The sequence below is a fragment of the Apteryx mantelli genome, chromosome 15 (assembly GCF_036417845.1).
Source record: "Apteryx mantelli isolate bAptMan1 chromosome 15, bAptMan1.hap1, whole genome shotgun sequence".
Taxonomy (NCBI): Eukaryota; Metazoa; Chordata; class Aves; order Apterygiformes; family Apterygidae; genus Apteryx; species Apteryx mantelli.
In genome coordinates this window covers 8,356,849-8,376,170 of record NC_089992.1, presented here as the reverse complement: position 1 = coordinate 8,376,170, position 19,322 = coordinate 8,356,849, and the positions used below count along the sequence as shown (strand labels likewise).

The 19,322-nt window shown below is 41.3% G+C and overlaps 1 protein-coding gene across 7 annotated transcripts in view; it reads right to left on the bottom strand.

The window, feature by feature from the left end:
• The window catches only part of AKAP13 (A-kinase anchoring protein 13), a 236,478-nt gene that overhangs the window by 16,518 nt on the left and 200,638 nt on the right, over positions 1-19,322 (bottom strand). For 3 of the 7 annotated variants that reach the window (XM_067305659.1, XM_067305657.1, XM_067305660.1), the window contains exons 18-29: positions 18,945-19,050; positions 13,200-13,371; positions 10,180-10,247; positions 9,242-9,308; positions 7,488-7,623; positions 6,392-6,504; positions 5,226-5,372; positions 4,351-4,601; positions 3,593-3,718; positions 3,369-3,486; positions 2,591-2,839; positions 162-238 (exon numbers count right to left, since the gene is read on the bottom strand). In XM_067305659.1, coding sequence (XP_067161760.1) covers positions 162-238; positions 2,591-2,839; positions 3,369-3,486; positions 3,593-3,718; positions 4,351-4,601; positions 5,226-5,372; positions 6,392-6,504; positions 7,488-7,623; positions 9,242-9,308; positions 10,180-10,247; positions 13,200-13,371; positions 18,945-19,050 — 1,630 coding nt within the window. Of the gene's footprint in view, positions 1-161; positions 239-2,590; positions 2,840-3,368; positions 3,487-3,592; positions 3,719-4,350; positions 4,602-5,225; positions 5,373-6,391; positions 6,505-7,487; positions 7,624-9,241; positions 9,309-10,179; positions 10,248-13,199; positions 13,375-18,944; positions 19,051-19,322 lie in introns of all 7 variants that reach the window. The other 4 variants (XM_067305661.1, XM_067305664.1, XM_067305662.1 and 1 more) reach the window with 2 other exon arrangements.

Here is a 19,322-nt window from a genome sequence, read left to right as displayed (position 1 = left end):
AGAATGGAGTCTGCTCAGGAAACAAAAATGTTAGAAGCAACAAAAACCTAAATGCCAAGAAAACTAAGTTGTTTAGCAGGCAATGGCTGACTTCACTGCAGGACACACATCAAGGATCTCTCAAATAGAAAAGGAAGGAAAAGAATATGCTGAAGCCTTACCAGTGAGGCAAAGACATACTTCTGGTCCTTCTCCTGAAGGAACACAAGCATGTCAGAGAGGAGAACAGCCTGGACTTCTGCAAAAGAAAAAGAATACCAGATGGTGTAACCATGCTACCCACTCCTAAACAGCTTTAGCTTTTCATAACACCAATGTCCTAGCTGTTGGGGAACATTAGGGCTGTTTTTGCAAATCGTAGAAGTGGGACCAGTCTTCTGTGCTGTTTGGTTTCCTCGTTGGCAGGAGCAGTAGCTCCCGCAGCAGCAATAGGAACAGCTCATGGAAAGGCAGTGTCAGATTACTCTGAAGCAACTTCTTTGTGCTATGGAGGACTGCACCTGAGAAACCTGCAGGACTCCGACCTCGTCTGTCTAAGCTGCAATGCTCCTCTCCAGCCACAAGCTGTCTGACAGTTATGGCAAGACAGAAGAGCGAAAGCTAGAGACACTTACTGAACATAACCACTGTTTTCTCAAACAATTAATATTTTGGTCCTCGAGCAAGAGATCTGCACAGGAAGTCTTGGGTTTTACGGTTCTCTTGAGTGGTTTGCGGAGCGCAAATTATCATGCAATAACAGCATTTGTCAGCTGTAATTTCTTTCCCAGGATATACTGACTTAAGGAACCACCACTAATTCCGCTCACAGACAAATACAACTCTTGCTAAATCCAAGGGGAGTCAATGGAGTCTGCGTGAGATACAGGACTTGGCTTTCTTTCATAGGAGAAGAAAGCACAATATGGAGTGAACATAAAATTTTAAATCAGCCTACAGACTTTTCCCAAAACACACATACAGACTTCCAAGTCTTCTCATGCTATATCAAAACAAGGTTGCACAGTAACTACCAAGTATAGTGCCCCACCTTCATCCCTCAGTACAAAGAGGTTTTTGTAATATACTTGGGAAATCTTGCGACAGAGATGAAGCAAACCGAAAAGTTAAACCATCCCATGGGTAATTCCCTCCATTCTGTTTTGGCAGGACATAAACCATCTGAGATAAAAGAACTAATAAACTTTTATCAAAGCTGTAAAATGAACTAAAAGCTGTTTGGAGGCTTGTAGAGGTCTGTATTTGATTCCAGTCCCCCCTGTCGTTGTATTTTCCGTGCACTGTGCAAGAGGGGAAATGCTAAAATCCTCTAAGGAAAGCTCTTCCTATGTTCCTCTTTGCAACATTTCAAATCCCACAAAAGTGTGTCTGAACCGACTACTCTCCTACTGGACTCTCCAGCTTGTTTGCAGGACCTGTTTTTGCTGGGAGCTTACACTACAGACCGAGGTAAGGGGGGCTGCTTAGAAATGCAAATGCAGCCTGTACTTATCACAGAATTTCGCAACAGCAGCACGACTTGCTCCATCCACCATCTAAAGTCAATAGCATTCTTGGGAGCCTAGAAAACATCTGTGAACCTCCTATTTCCAAAACCTCATAATAAATATTATCCTATCCAGAATTTAGTATATCGTTGTCTCATTGCACAGCATAACACCAAACAGCTACCAGACTCCATTCATCCCCAAGTACGATGGTTTAAACAGCCGATGCTGGAAGTGAGAGGAAAAAAAGCCCAGTCTTTCTGTCAAGTCTGAAACATGAAACAGAGCATCGTCTGCTCTTAGCACTACCATGGTCCTAGCTTAAGGTCTCCTTGGGAGATTTAGTGCTTAATTCAGTAGAGAACATCAGTTCGATGCTTTGCTCAGTAGAGCAAGGCACTTCAGAAAATTTATTTCCATTAGATAACAAACAAAAAGCAATTCAAAAGATCCAGTAACTAATAATACACATGAAACCAAGTTTGAGGAAGCTGCAGGGATACCAGAGCCTCCCCATCCTCCTCACTTCCCCCCTGAGTACAGTGTCAGTTTGCCTCAGCAGCTCAAGAAGTCTGAGAGTAATAAATGTCCGGGACACCGCTCTGGAGTAGTCGGTGGGAGAGGGGATGTCACACTGAGCCTGGACAGCACTACTGCAGACCTTTAGAGCAAAGGAAATGCAGCGCTGCTTGTGGGCAGAGACACTGGGAACTTGAGGTTTGGTTTCAGCCTCAGCGCGTGCTTCCTGGAATCATTGCGCATGCGTATTTAGGCGCAGAGACATGACTCAACGCTCTGCGCAACTGTAGTCTCGTAATGTTCTCATGGCCCAAAGGATCCACTGATGATTAGATTCCTCAGCTGACACACTAAGACCTCGTTCCCTTGTGAGCCTTCAGCAAGCAGCCAGTCATAGGGTGAACAAACAGCTATCACCTCAGAAACAGCCCAAGGTAGCAGAAATGCTAGGATGGGAACCGAGTGCAAAGCAGGTGGAAAGCTACTGTCAAAATCTCTCAAAGCAGAAGAATAAATAACTGCTGGAGATGGCAAGTCTGAGGAGGATTCCTACCCCCAACGATCACAAGGCAAGATATTCTTACCTTTCAACCGGCCAGCTGCATTTTTCAGTGAAACAGGCCCATCTCGGATGAGCTTCCGATGCCGCAAGTCCTCTTTTGCAAACATCTGGCCGCTCTTCATCCTCATGATGGACTTGCTATCTGTCCGGGTGTAGATCTCATCAAGACGCATTTTCTTTTCGTAATTGCTGACTTTGCTGTTGACTGCAGCAATCACATCTTTAACAAGGTTTAATGACCGAGTCAAGTCTTCATGTTCCACTTCATTTTCTTTGAACAGAAACAGAAACACCTCCATATCACTTTGTCCTTGTGTGGATTCTAACTCGCCACTTCTACTCCCTTCCCTCCTTCCTTTCCTCCATCCCAAATTCCTGTATTATAACTTCTTAATACTTTCCTGAGACAGATTACATTTTCCCCCCTTAAGGAGAATTTCACAAGCCCTTCCAGATATATGGTTGAGGTTGAGGGCTATTCCAATACACTCTGCATGCAGACAGTATATATGAAATGCATAAATTGACCACATATTTCAGCCATTACCCAAAAAACCAGGCTGAGAGATTTCCGAGTCTAAGACTGTTGCTCCATAATTATCTAGGGATATACTTATGTCAGCTAAATCAAGGAAGCCAAATAACTAATCCTGAAAGGAGACACGAAACCCAGTTATTTAATTATAGTAGTAAAAGACAGTAATGACAATTCTAAGAAAATCTGCTTCAGTTGAAAAGGATCCAGGAAACTTACACTGTATGAACAAATACGTGCTTCGGAAAGAGGCACTGGTCCCTACCTTTGGTGTACTGCAGTATCCTTTGCAACAAGACTGGGTACTTTGTGATCCTCTGTGTTACCAACAAGATACATTCAGGAATCCCAAGACGTCTCACCACTGAGCTGCTCATTTTTTTCTAAGGAGCAAAGAAGAAAATTTCAATTCTGGTGAGGGAAATGCTCACCAGAGTGCAGAGAGGACATAATTTTTGCATCATCTGTGAATCTTCTATCAGGTCCTACCTTGACAAATGCCTGAAACCGCTTGTCCTTTGAGTACAGATCTTTGAAGTTATTTACAGCCTCATTGTGATGCCCGCAGAACTTCCCGTATGTCTTCTTCATTCGCTCGGCACTCTCACCGGAGAACTGCAAGGTGTAAGACACAGAGATCTATTGAGATCTTGGCACAATATCCCATCATTGCCTGTCAGTCTCTCAAAAGAACTTTATGAGACCAGACTAGTCCAAAACATGCTAAACTAAGCAACTCATCTCTAGAATTTAAAGAGTTGAGTTTGGGACTTCACTGCATTCACACTGAATTAACACAGAGTCTAGGATTCCATCTCAGAGGGCTTAAAAGTCCCCCAAAACGTCAAGATGGACAAAAGGAGTAAAGGAGAAAATATAGGTGTGGAAAAGTAGAACCACCCATGCATAGTTATACAGCAGGTCAGTAACTCAGTCAAGAAACAGGACTTGTGCACCTATAGCTGTTGGCTACTGGCCTACCCTGCAGGTTATGGTCAAACTGTTCTGCACTACCATGGAACATGTCTCTCCCCCACAATATAAACACAACAAATTGTCATCATTATACCTTGTCCTGAAAGAGCTCAAAGTGCTTAAAAAAGCAGAGGCAGATATGTGGAGAGCAAAGGCGCAATCAGCTGTGATTATCTAATAAGTATAAACAGGAAAAAAGGAGGAGCAAGAACTTCAGAGCGCTTGGTTTCCAGCTATGCTCTCAGAAAAGGCAATCATTTTCCAGAGCTCACCTGATACACCAGGATGTCACCTATCCTCTTGATAACAAAGTTCTTCTCACTTTTGTCTGCCAAGGACTCCCTCTTCCTTTCCAGGATCCGCTGGAAGAAGTGACTGTGGATGTGCAGCAAGTTTTCCAGGCAGGGGAAGATCTTATCCACTACATGTTGATCATACTGCAGCTCCTTTACCATCCCTGCGCTGTATACATCATTCATGATCTTCAGGGTGCGGACATGGTGCATTTCTGTCTGCATTAGCTCTGTATAGGATGAGGAAAAGGTCAAAAACATGCTCATTGTAGAGGACTTGGACGTACAGTACAAGGAAAAGCTGTCATTAGAAAGCTCTGCCATGCAAGCTTCTCTAGAGTGGCTTCCAAAAATTTAATGATGTCAGGTATTCAGACATCATTTAATAGCTTTACCTTTGGAAGAAATATGGGGGACAGAGGAGGCCAGGAACAAAGAGCTTCTGACACTGCTGCTAAGGTCTGAACCTTTCTCACTGTTATCTCAACACCACACTTCCAACCTCAACATAGTTCATTTTTGTTGTAATACAGGATGGCTCTTGTATCAGGAAGGAGAAGACACTGATACAATTAGCTAGCTGCTCTACTGTAATGGGGTTTAAATGTCCTAAGCAGACAAGGGAAGAAAGGAAATTTCTTTTTTTTTTTTTTTTGATGGCTTCTGCATAGAAAGGCAGAAAGACAAAGCCTTCACAGAAAATTAATATTCTAAGAATTTCAGGAACAAAACTTTGGCTTCTGAGAAATCAAAGTAAATGTTCCCATTCATTGGCATAGAACTTCCCAAATATATAGAAGTACATAAGAAGTTATCCAAAATCAGTGAAAAATTAAAACGCAGGTATGTCTCACCATAAATTACATCTTGCCGTTTGACAATATCTTTCTTCTGTTGTCGTAAGAACTTGCTGTCCACTACTTGGCTCCAGGATTCTGCCTCCAGCTGCTTTGAATCTAGTTCCAAGTCTCCCATCAGCTGTCCTTCATTCATGTCTGCACCTTAACAAAGCAACGCAAGCGTTATGAAGATGCAGGTAACTTGTCCCATTTGAGATTCCTGCCTATTCAACAGGTTCGGGTGTTCTTTGTTATGCCACCAGCATCACACACATTCTCCTTTCCCAACACAGAAATGATTATATGGAATTATACCAAGTAAGGACTATGCTACAAAAAACACTTTTAAAGGTTTTTTGGTCATTGCACAAAAGTAATTCACAATTTTCATATAGACCAAATTTTAACTCAGATAAAAAAACAATGAATCATTAATCTGTGATGTAACGGCACAGTAATCAACACTCAGTTTGCCCTCCTTCATTTATATCAGTAAATGGAGAGAACTCAGAGCTACGTGAAGTCTGTATTTTCAAGATTAGAAAGGCTGAATTAATGCAAGTGGAGCTGAACGCTACATATATTACATATATAGATACATATATAAGAAAGATTGTTCATTTGTGCAGAAACTGGGAAATCTTCTGTCACCACCAGCATGTCCTTGCTTAGCTCTTTTCAGGTACATACTGTAAAAATACTGATTATATCCTGGAAAACTTCATGAATAAAAAATGATTACAGTTGAGAAATGAATTTAACTGAATTAACTGACATAACTTTTGAGAGCAGAAAACTAAACAATACCCTTTCTCGCTCCCTGATATGGGGGAAAAACCTACCAGCACAAGAAAAGCAAAAAGGTGCAAAATACGTAGCTGAAATGAAGGGGCCAGAAGAACAGAATGAAGGAGGAAATGTTTGTCCCTGAGCTAAATTCCAAGTAATGCAACAGTAATTGAAACCTTCCATATGTTTTCCCACAATTCAACAAGCTAGAGAAACTACTGTGTGGGGCCTTGTTTTAGTTTATCACACTAATACTCTTATATTAAAGTCATTACACTTTAATTGTCCATTAAAAAGAAAAACTCGTGTTGAAATATCAAAATGGATTTTCTATTTTTGAAAAGCAGCATTGAGACCTTCCTGTTGTTATACATGCCACGGGGATCTCTTACCCTCATCAATTAGTGACTCCATGGATTCATTCACCCGGCTGATTTTATGTAAAGAGTCTGTAGACTGCGACAGGAATTTCCAAGTGTGTATTAAGCTGTCATCATTGCCAACTCTGTAGACAAATGGAAACACAGAATGTAGTTCAGGACATCAAAACCCAGTCAATAACCTTTTCAAGAATACAGAAAAAATGTCATTTTAAATGCAAACGGAAAGCCAAAGTAAGTGTTGCCTAGGAACGCACAGAAATGTACTTCTACTGTTTTCTAACAACTACACAACAGGACTAACAAGCCATAAGATCTAAACTTCCGAGTGATGGTGCTTCCTCCATAAAGAATCACAGTTAAGATTTTATGGTCTGGACAACTCCTTTTCATTACTTTCCATTTTTATACTGTTACTTTCCTTCCTCATTTGGTTGGGTTAGGCAGGGACCAAAATGCAATATGGAAGGCTGTCCAAGATTCTTTCTCACTAGCTCTGAGCAGGATTAGAAAAATGAACTGAAACAAATTTCACCAGGAAACCCACAATACCCAGGGTATGTCAATGAATCAGAACACCCCAGTCAATGCTCTTGTCCCATAAGATAAAGAGTTAACTGTATGTAAAATTGCTCAGTATTCAGGTAGTGTAGGAACCATAAGTTACCATGGTTTTTTGTAATCAATTATGTATAATGCATTCCTAAAGCATCATGCAAATCTCCAACTCTGTGCATCCACCCTATCATTATGGACACAAAAGTTAATACAAGACTGAAGTTGTAAATGTGTGCTCACACAGTACCAAGTCCACGATAAGAATTTCTTCCTGGAGCTCAGAGCATCTCTGTGAAGCTGCTGTGCATGTAACAAGGCCAGCTCAGATGCCTCTGAAGTCACGCCACGGCTAAACTAACCCAGAAAACCTGATTGTGCATAACAGCTGATGGTACCATAAATAACATGGGTATTTCGGATTTTGTGATCCTCTTTCCTACCTTTAACACAGATCATACTGTACAAACCTATTTTTAATGAGATCTGATTCTTTTCATGCATCAGCATCAGATGATACACATATACTTGCATGCGCAGTGAGGAACCTTACCCTGCAATGTTCTGTATGGAGACGCTCTTTGAAAGTGCTGTAGTCTGTTGTGATCTCCTGTTATTGAATATCGAGGTTACGGTGTTTTCATCAGGAGCAAGTATTGCAGAGCGCGGGCGCTCCTTAGGTTGCGAGTCTAGAAGAGAAGAGGCAACTGAGTTGTTAACTGCAATATCGATAACTTAAAGAAGCCAGGCCCTAAAATTCACTCCCTTTTCTCTCTAGAATCATCACCAGCAGATCCTCAGTGAGTAGAAACAGTCATAACTCCAGGGAAGTCTGAGGTTTCTGACTCTCCCGAACCACTACTGTAGTGTGCATTAACATAACGCAGGATTCGGTCATGAAGTCTCTATTCAAAGCAAAGTCCCATTCACTTTGGAATTTTGCTCAAATAGAAAATACGAGTGTTAGTTCCTCAAATACCTTTTAACAAAGTCTAGGCCTCCTGCACAGTATTAATGTACTATGATTGATCAGAGCTATCCGGGAAACTTTATCCTCTTAAGACACAATATGCTTAAGTCTAATTCAATTTTACTGCGTAGTAAGAAAATGAAAGACGAGGACTTAAGAACTGTTATCTTTTTTGTGATAACATCACAGCTCAGCAGTGTTCCTGTGCAGAGAGGAAGGAACCGAATCTTTCTTACCAAACTAAGCACTGCTCTTTTTCAAGAAGGAAAGAAAATCAACCCCTTTGTGGGGCTGACTATACTGCACTGCACTTAAATGTAAGATGTGGGTGGAATCTGCAAGTCCAGAAACATACACCTGGGCAACTGAATTTAATTTTATTCAATAAATAATCACATGTAACAACCTACTATTTTGCTTTTTAATTTCTCTGGGTAAGGAATTCCTATAATTATATACATCTTCATGCTTCTGGTCAAACCTTTTGAGATGGGTTTTACTATCAGTACCCACCACAGAGAAACACCAATCCATATCTCATTATACAAAAAAAGAACAGCAATTTTTGCCTAATCTTTCCATCTCAGTTCAGAATTTTCCTTTCTTCAGATGGCTTTCTGGTTTCTAGAGTGGTACTTCTGAATTTCTGATGAAACCCACAAAGGGTACATCTGTACCACACACAGTGTGGTACCATATAGTGATCTCCAAGCTGGCACAAATAAGGTTGTCAAATCATGGTACTACAGAGTCTATGTGGACTATTTCATTTTCACTTCTTACCCCTCAGTCACTCTGGGTAGCTCTACAGCACAATGTATATCACAGTGCCAGCATGCAGAATTTGTCAGTATTGCTCCTGTTCAAAATTAACCTTTCTGTTTTTTACTACATCAAAATATAAGAATATTAAAAAAATATATTTTAAACAAACACCCTCTCAACTTGCAATCTTAGCTTTTTATGTTAATGTAATATTCCTGGCCAGACTCTTTTCAACATCAGACACACATGAACATAAGCTATGTCTTCCAGATTTTGTGGACTCATCAGCTGTAGCACTTGAGGAAGTCAGTGCAGTCAAGCAGCTATTCTAAATTTGGCATGGCTTTACATTTGCTTAAAGTTACTTGGACAGTGCAGAAGGGGAGAAACTGTCTGCACAACTCTAGCACAGCTTCTGAAATCCTAAACACTGCCTATCATGCCCAGAGGATGCTCTCATCCCTGTATTATTAAAGGTTAATCTTTCATAATATGGAATATTAGTTGATCATAACAGTTAAGAACAGCAGCTAGAGACCACCACCAAAACAGAGGGAAGAGAATTTACTTACTTTTGTTTCTCATGGTTACTGTGGGTAATGAAGAGGTATCATGTGCCTGCAGCATCCCTTTCTGTGGCTGAAAGAAAAAGGAAATTCACTGTAATTTCTCCTCCCTTTTCGCATCAGGCTGCGTCATGTAACTAAAATTAAAAAGCAATGTTTTTCTGAACCCTCTCAGAACAGGTCAGTCCTTGGGTATATATAGATGGCACTAACCCTCATCAGCTGCAGTAGTCGCCGTCAGTGAAATAGGCAAAATCACAGACGGAGAAACGTGCAGTGAATAGTAAAATGGAAAGAAAAAGGATTAACATTACTGAAGAGAACAACTAAAAGTCATAGAGGAGATTTTCTAATTTTCCTCACAATTGTATTGATTACTGATTCATCATTGTGCTAGCTTGGAGAACCAGACCGCAGAAGAGATTCCTCACATTTGGGGCAAGCACGAATTCTGTTCATGCCACACACAAACATAAACCTCACATAAACAACATACCTATTTAATAATTGTCATGATGTATTATACAGTCATAACGCTGCACCGCAAGATGCAGCATTGAAAAATTAAGAGGTATTGCACTCATGGATGCTGGACAACCCTGAATTTTGCCAGCATTTTCTTTAATCATATGCTCCTCTAGAGGTTTCACCACAGCTGCTGCACTAACACCCCGTTCTCATTCACTCTCCAGCACCAATCCAAATCTGGCCCGTTTTAAGGAAACCAGTTTATAGCTTCTATTTTTTCAGCTGTCAATTAATCTACCAATTGCCTAAGTACTACAAATTCTGGGAATCTAGAGAAATTACTGACTATAGCACAGGGTCTGGTTCTTCCTGACAAGCTGGAAAGCTTTGCGCAATACAGCGGAAGACGTTATATATCTGCACACTCCGTCATTTAGACAGTGTTCTCCCTCAGTCCAGTTGATGAAATCTCTTACCTTCATTTTGACCTTTGCACAGGAGGCAAAACTCTCCTTACAGCCTTTGTGAACAATTGCATTGCAGTCTGTCAAAAGTAAAAAAACAAACAAAATGAAACACAGAAAACAGGTCAGTATTTGCCATTTGTATTTTGAACTGTTGTCTTGCATAACTGAGAATTACAGCTTTCAGTCATCGGTGCAGTTTATACTGGTAGCTGCAGATGCTGACAAACAGGCTGCTTTCCAGCGTAATTAGCCCCTTGTTTATTAACAACGTTTCCGCATGGATTTCAACAGGAAATTCTGTTTAAAAATCAAGGCAAGGCAGAGCAGAGCCACCAGGGTCTTAAGTGAAAACAAAACAAAACAAAGGTGTTTTTATTCCTCTGAAAAAGTAGTAAGAGGGAAAGCAGAAGGAGGCAGAAACAGAAACCAATTAGAGTCCCAACAGTTTCTCTGAAAACACTAATATCTTTATTATCAAGACAAGTATTATGGGATCCAGAAGGCAGGAAAAGGACAGGAAAATTAATTTACATGGACTTAGACATATCATAGACAGGATCTTTTTCCATCTGTTACTGTACTACAAGATTATCAGGAAAAGTAACAGGAGCATCTGCCAGGTAACTGCATTTGTGAGGCAGGCACTTGTCTGCTGGAAACTAGACTCAAGCCACTGATTTTGGCCTGAAAACACGACATACACCAATGCAAAGAGCATTATGCTTTAACACCAGCTTTTGCTGCGAATACGCTAGAAAAACACAACTTCATTTCTTTTTCCTAATGCCCTGAGTCTGCCAATGATCTATCCCAGCAGATTTCTGGGAGTCAAAGTTTTCAAAGAAGATTAAAAGAACTGCTTTTTTCCCCCCCATAATAACTGATAGTTGGGTTTGCAGTATTAAATCTCTGACAGAAAAAAAAAAAATCAATATTCAAATGCACTCAAATGAGATCCAGTAACTTCAAGAAAACCTGGCATTTCTATTCATTCCTGAAAACAGATGTTAATACAGTTCATGAATTATTATATTGTAAATGTACAGCTCTAAATTATCTTTAAAAGAAATATTAAATGAAAGGAAAACATTCCAAGCCCAAATCAACAAAATATTCTCACATCACTAAAATTTCTCAAATTAGTAAAAGCCTGCTTAATAAAAACTTGTAATTGTTCTGATATTTTGAAAGAGGTAAAGGTAAGGGCACAGGGCGTTGCTATTCTGTAGATGTCCCACAACTTCCTGTGCATAAAAGAGAGCAGAAAACCTGCATGTTTTTGCAAAAACCCTACAAACTCTCATTTTCCAGATCAAATAAGGAGGGGGACGACTCAGTTCTGATGCCTGAGCCCTTGACTATAAAAAAAGAATAGCCAGATCTATTAATAAAGCAGGGTTTTTTGTTTGCCCATTTGTTTCTGGGCATGCCGAGTCTTTCAGAGTTAAATAGCTGTTTCAGGAAGCTGGGGGTGTAACTGCAAAGTCGAGACATTGATTTAAAATGATCCAGTGCTTGGAAAGGCATAAAGATGCCATCATCTATAGGCAAGATCAAGCAGTGATGGTGGCTGTAACGCATGGCCACTCCTGTAGAAAAACTATAGTAGACTACAACTGCCTGAGAACAACAGAGTGTCTGCTGCTGGTTATTAGTCATGTTCAAGGCATTCAATCGATGATTTTAAGATGCAATGTGAGCACAGACAGATGCGAGCTTAACAAGAGTCTGGGCCCAGACCAAATTTTCTTTGGGACGTTCATTTTCTGGCCAATGCAGAAAACTTATAATAATTTTCTGTTGTACCTTGAAAAATAAGGAAAGAATGTCTATATTAAAACATGTGCTGCTACATGACATTGTAGGAATATTTTAACTCATCAGGATATAAAGACGTAATCAGGATATATTTCATTTTCTAAATGGTTTGAGAGTGTTTAAAAAAAGTAGAGTGGGGAAAGGGAGAGGATGCATTTGAGAGTTTATGGTTTTTCATGTTTATTATTTCCCATCAGGTTAACACAGAGCATGTCTCATGCAAACAACTTTGCTGAAATTTCTCTCTTTCAGGAAACTCAAAGCTGCCTCTGGGGATTCAGCTAGCTGCTCCTTCCCCTCCTCACTTGAGATGTTTTATACACTGGTCATCTACCAGAAGTAGCAAACAGAGACCGAGCCCTCTGCTTCAACCTGGAGAGATCCCTGCACACAGTTCCCGCTGTCTCCAGGCGAGGGGAGAAAAAATATTACCAATAGCGAGGAATGGAGTGTCCTGAGCTGCAGCAGGAAAAAGACATTTTGCTTCTACATCTTGTGCAGTTTTGGCTCTCTATGTGAAACAGCCACTGTTTTGGTCTTGACCACACAAAGCCTGCTGACCTGATGGAGTTACAGATATGCGAGTAACTGTCTGCTAAGAAACAAGAACAAAATCACCAAGTCCAGTGGAAACCCTCTGCTGTGGCTGGTGTACTGCCTACAGTGTATTACATGTACTTCATACATGCACAGGTAGTTACCATTTGATCTGCAACACAACTTCATATATAAAGGGAGAAAAGGGTGGATATTTTCTTTTTATATTGTGCTGCTCTCACCGAGAGCTCACTGAAGCAGTATTTCAGAGAGCTGAAGTATATAAAGCAATACACTATGGATGGATGGGACTTTTTCTTCCTCAGTGGACATAAAAGCCACAATCCTCTCTGGCTTCCTCTGTCCCCTAGCAGGCCTAATGAAGCATCTCTTTCCCAATCCAAAATGCCTGCTGAAGTAACCAAAGCTCTCCAGCTGATTGACGCAGCTCGACACAGAGGGGAAAACAATGCTGCAGGACATGATAATGCGGAGGAGACTGAACCGGGCTCGCGAGGAGGCTGCAGGATAGTAATGCGTGGAGCATCATCTCAAAAGTTTCCCTCTCTCCCCAAATCACAGTTCTCCAAGTGTGAGAAAAATACAGCATAAGGTTCACATTTCCCCTGTCAGATTTAATGAAACACAAAGGGAAAAATATGAAAAAGACTTACTTGCACAGTAGTACGAATCCTTACTGAAAGGTTTCATACAGTGGTAACAGGTTGCTTGGCTTACAATAGAGGTTGCAGTGAAGAGATGTCCATTCAGCAGCTTCTTGTCCTTTTCTTTCTCCTTGGACTCCTTGTCTTTCTCTTTAGTCTTCTCTTTCTCCTTCTCTTTCTCCTGCTAAGAAAAAATGAGCAAAAGCTCTGTCACTTTGGAGAGGTCTACTCTCTAGTTACAAATTCTGCAGTGTTTGCCTTCAGCTCTATGGCAATATCGATCTGCGCACACCTTAACAATAGTCATGTGTCCACAGAGCTCTGTTAAAGAAATAAGTTTATGGCCCTGACGGTACTGGATTAACATAGTATTGATTCCCAGAGCCCTTTACACAGGCATCTTACAAGCAGAGACGAAGTTGAGTCTGTTCTGAAGGCAACTCTCTTCTTCCACCTTTGTCTGCATGTATTTGCTTGGGTTAATGACTCACCTATTCTCTTTTCCTGGGCTCTAATCAATGTCTGCAACACTTTCAATGAATTCCTTAAATTCAAACAACTTGCATCAAAATTTCAACACAGAATTAATGTTCAAGGCCAACATGTAAGATTCACGTTTTGAGACTGAATTTTTTAATGGAGAAAGCAAGACTCTCCATGACAGCAGTACAGCACTGCTGCCAGAAAATTACCCCCTCATTTTTCCCTGTGACTAGTGGGGACTGCCTTTTTCAACAGCTATGGTGTCACGCAACCTCAAGTGACTACGTGAAGCCAATAGTCTTTTGGGAGAAATGATCTTTCACAAACTCGCAAAGTATGGCATCACAGAAAGGCAGAGGAACAGCAGCAACATCGTAAGAGATTATCTCGTCTTCCGGAAGCCAGGCTTCAACCCCTGGGGTTTCTGTTCAAACAGAAAGTCTACCATATGATTTCTATAGGAAACTCCACAGAAAAACTTCAAATTTGAATATTACCGACTCCTTGTCTTTACATGTCCCACCCTACCAAAGTGCTCATGATACGATTGACCTCCAAATTTATATTTTAACTAACTGAGGATTTTGCAGCATCTGAAACAGAAGCTTAGCAAACTGGAAATTAGCAAAAGCTTCTGTGAGCTTATCTTTGCATTTTGTTAATTATACACCATGCACCCATTGCTAAGTATTGTTGCAGGAGAAGCCCTAATATCAGAGAGGGGCAGAGCAGTCTGTGGGAGCAATGGCCATGAAGCAGTTACAGGTGGTAACGAGTTCTGCAGGCCCCAGGAGGGAAACTTTTAAGCCTTTGATGACACAAGTAATTAGTAACCCATCATAAGGTCGCCCTTCTCCTACCAAACCTCAGGAAAAAAGCCAGTATCAGTCTTTCCCTGCAAAGCCTTAATAAACAAAAATGCTGCTTTATTTACTGGCCCCAGCTACTATTTCGTTCTGCAAATAAGTGAAAATATGATTGCAGGATGGAATAATCTTGTCTGAAGTGGAAAACCTGCAACTAAGAGTCTGCTCTGTGGCACACGGACGCCTCCTGGAGCCATCAGCTTTGACCAGGATCCTGTGACCATCTGACACAAAGCTCCGTGCAATCGCTGACCTGCCCAAGTTTAACCAAGTCCTCTGAAAGGACTCAGGAATTAAAACTCTGAAGTTGAGTTCTTGGCAGGTGGCACCAAACTGACACTTGGAGTTTGCTCCACTGCCCAAACTGGAGAAGCTCAGACCCCCAGGAGAAAAGGTCACTCTAGGCTCAAGGCAGATCTTGTGACTCTCAGAAATGCTGAAGAGAGATTTACTGTCCTATACTTAAACGTACCTGATGTTTAATGCAAAGTCCAGTAATTCTAAAGGCTGGAATAATAACCATCCTTCAGAAAATCACTGTGAAAAGTACTGTAATTAAAGCTAAACTACTCCAGCTACTAAACTATAAACCACCTTCAAGGGCAAACAGCAAGCTTCATTCGTAGGATGCCAGTCCCAGCGACAATAGCACTGAAACGCAACGCCTCAAAATGAGGTATTTTTTGCTATGATAGGTCCTGGAGCTTTTAAAAAATATATATATGTAAAAATAAAAACATTTTCCTGCTCTCTCAGAACCGCCAGCATGATTTAAAGCCCCGCTTAACTGGGCATCTGAGTTGAACATTAAAAAACTCCCGACGACGTGTAAGAAGAGCCAGCACCGGTAAAGGCCCTTGGTTTCCCTCCCCGAAATAGCAGACGGCGCCCTGCAGCGTCGGCTCCCGCTAAGAACCAGCCGTTAAGCTCTTACCTCCCAGGGCTTAAGTCCCACTAGCTTCACCGTGATTTGGGGCACCTCGCCAAATTTATTCCATTTGATCGACATCCTCGCCCCGGTGGCGGCGGGAGAGCTGGTCTCCCCGCGCGCTAGCCCATGGCCACGGCCCCGCGCGCTGCCTGGCCGACGGCGGCGGCGAGGGGGGGACGCGGCGGCGGTGGCAGCAAGGAGTTGAGCAAAAGAGGAGGGCGGGCCGCGGGCGGCCGACTTCCTCGCAGCCGACCTTGCTGCGCTCTCGTCCTACACTACCCTAGCTTCGGCTGCTACACGAAACACAGGCGGGAAAGGATGAGTTTACGTTTTACAGCAAATACGAGGCTGCAAACGCAAAAAGGCGGAGAGGTTAGGAGAGCAAAGCCTCCGCGATGCTTGCGATACACAAAAAGTGGCTTTTAGCATACCTCGGGGTTGCTATGTAATACTCCGGTAAACACGGTGCCGCAGCAGATCTCCCGGACGGAAAGGTTTCACATGTTTACACGGCTCCTGCTCTACAGCCGACAAACACTCGCTGTCTCCTAGTGCCTTCAGGCACTTAAACCTCATAGGATGTACCGAAATGCTGCTGGTGGTATAAAACTGCCTACTAACTGCAGAAGTCAAGTAACAGAGAAATTACTCATTCTAGGCAAATTCTCTGACATCATTTCCGTGAAGCTCTCGACCAAAATGAAGAAAAAGAGTTTTTTTTTCCCCTAATTGACAGGAATAGCATGTTTTAGACTTTACGCATCTGTGAACCAGTGCACGTTGCTGATTTGAAGGGAGATTCACTGACTAATCCCTGAGTAACATTAAGTGTCCACTAGACATTGGTAAATTCACACAAACGTCTATCAGTAATCCCCACTCTACAGCTAATATTTCATACATCTTTCTTTTTTTTTTTTTACTTGCCTCTTAACATTTTTAAAGAGTCACTGCCATGAGGAGTATTCTCTAAAACACTTTATTTTACAGTTAATTGTAGAAAGCGACGCATTTCTGAAGGCAGGTTTGGAGAAAAGCAAAACTTGGCTGGAAAGGACTTTAAGTTTCTCTCTTGCTAACAGCCCAGACAGAAGCAGAAACCAACTCTTCCTGTTTGACTTCCTCTTTCAAGGTTTGTTGTTCTTCTTTTTAACTCTTACAGGTTTTATCTGCCATAATGCTTCTGAGAATTCAGCGTTCCCAAGAACTTTTAGGTCAAATTATTTAAATGCACAGCTGAAGCTCTAAAATGGACTTAGCACAAGCGTTCCACAGAGGGGGAAAAAACAGAATATTCAGCTTGGATGATACTATGCTTTGCTAGTTAGTAAAAACATCAAAGCTACTGTGTGCTGCAATTTTTGTAGTGCATATCATGGCCGTGATTTTGGAGCAACTCTGGTTTAATCAACAGTTTCAGATACAATCATGAAACCACTGAAATTAAACAGGCAGCACCTATATAACAGACAAAGGCGGGGCAAATATCTCAACGTATGTTTGTCGTACTTTCTCACCTCTCCCAACACAACCTGTTATGCATGCTCAGCTCTTGCTTTAGAGATTATACATCCAAGCGCAAGAACTAGTTAACAAATCTCCCATCTTGTTAACGGGCTGGGCACAATGTTCCACAGCTTTTTGCTAGTGGTTTGCACAGAGGTTTCTTCATAAACAGATTTTTGCACATTGTGCTTTACAGTAGAGAATAGCATCATCTTAAAACTTAGCAGCAGCAGCTCGAAAGCGTCGATACCTCCAGCACGCGTTCTCTGAAGCTGGATCCATAAAGAGGAACCGTGCACTGTGACCACTCATCTCATTACAACTGAGACCGCACTGCAAGGTGAGGCAATTTTCAAGAAACACGTATCGAAAGGTAATCGTGCCACTACGTTACACAAAACTAGCTATGTTAAAGGAACATTAAGGCTGAAACAGCAGGTGCTTACATTGGGTAATGCTAAAATCAAGTTTGCTTGCGCAGATATAAAGTGATTGCTCCCATACACATACACTTCATTCAATCCTTATTCTATGACAGCCACAATAGTCACTGTACCCCCATATCTTGTGTCCTGCTTGCTATTCAAACTCTGCTCAGAATATGTAATGACATTTCTCAGGGGTTTTCCAAAAACATTAACCAGCATAGTATCCACACATCAGTTAACTATATAATCTACACGGTATACTGTGAGGTAAGGTGGCATTTATCTCCTGTCCTTTAAACATGGTAAACAGAAGTGAGATTCAAGCAGAAAATCCAACTCAACAAAAATTCCCTAAAACAGATTAATTTTGAACGGTCAATCTAAGGCAACAAACACTTGTTTTTTTTCAAAATATTTAGCAATAATGTAACAATTTCTGTAATTGGCACTGCTCCCAGGAAATTCAGCTGTGCTGATCAGAGCTTAACACTTCAGCAAATGAAACCCTACAGTTTCAAGGACTGCTTCCAAAAAAAGGGGATAATATAAATATTGGCCATCTCTAAAGGTCATAGTCTGAGTAACTTCTCCAGCAGTGCACAGGAACCTTGTGCGAAAGGTAAAAATAAAAGAGGAACACAATACACCCTTCACATCTAATCCCTCCTTATAGCGCTTGTCTTCATTTTACTATACTCCTCCGGTTCTGTAATAATTAGGCCCATCAATCACTGCAAAACCGTAACTCATCCCAAAGCACAATCCATCCTCTATAATGAAGGAAGCATGGTTCTACGGATGGGCAAAAACATTGCACAGGAAACTTCAAATCTGATGCATTCTAATTTTGGGGTGCTAAAATTTCCCATGCTGCTATTCCCTATTACCATACAGACAATCTCCCCTTTACAAAAGGAAGAAAGGAAGGAGGGAAAGAAAAAAAAGAAAGTGGGACAAAAACATAAATAACACCCTATGGAAATACATTGGAATCTGGAACTGCTCTCTGCTACCTCTAGGTATTTTTTGAATAGCTCATGGGGTAGGTGGCAAGCTTCTATAAAAAACAGCCACAAGACAGATATGAAACACACACTTTGGCAATGAATTTCACAATGATTTGCTGCTGGCAGAGGACTGGTGTAATGCAGAGACTTAGGGTCCTATGCGAGTCCTGCTACGACCATCTGTGTTTTTGCCTCTGTAACTCTCCCAATCCACGACAGAACAGCCAAAAAAGTTTGAAAGTTTATAAAATACCTAGGAGCATCTTCTTTTTTTTTCATCTTTTACAAAAATCACCTTGCTTTATCCCAGGGTGATAGAGGAACATTTCTACTTCTTGTCTCAGCCGCTCTTTAGGCTGCGTACTGAGAACGTGCACACGCTACAGGAAGCCATGGGAATTGGGAGTACAGATGCTGCAAGTGCTTGGAAACTTGCAGGAGGGCTGTCACAGACACTTCCGAGCCTGATAAGTAATCTTTATACGGAGAAAAGTACCAACAACGTGGCTATATAAATTACGAGTACCACTTACTTTGCTCTTCTTGCTGCTGGACATTTTATTCCTGAGGTAGCTGAAGGTGCGACTGACTTTTGTTCCGCTTTTGCCAGAGGGGACACTGGTGCTCTCTTCCGATGTGCTAAAACCAAAAAGAGAGAGGTTGGTTTGTTTTTTCTCCCAAAGCATCTATTTAATGGATTGATGTTTTTTTAAAGGATGAATGCATTTTTATTATCCAATAGACTCACGTGTTTGTTTATGGCGTTACACCAAAGACGGCAAAGTGAGGACAAAATGCCAATCAAGCTGCTTGTCACATGTTTCAAGATATCCGTTATCTGTTTTTAAGTAATCTTCATTCTCAAACCATGTCATAGCACCCTCTGCTGCTCCAATGACTAAATAACTACT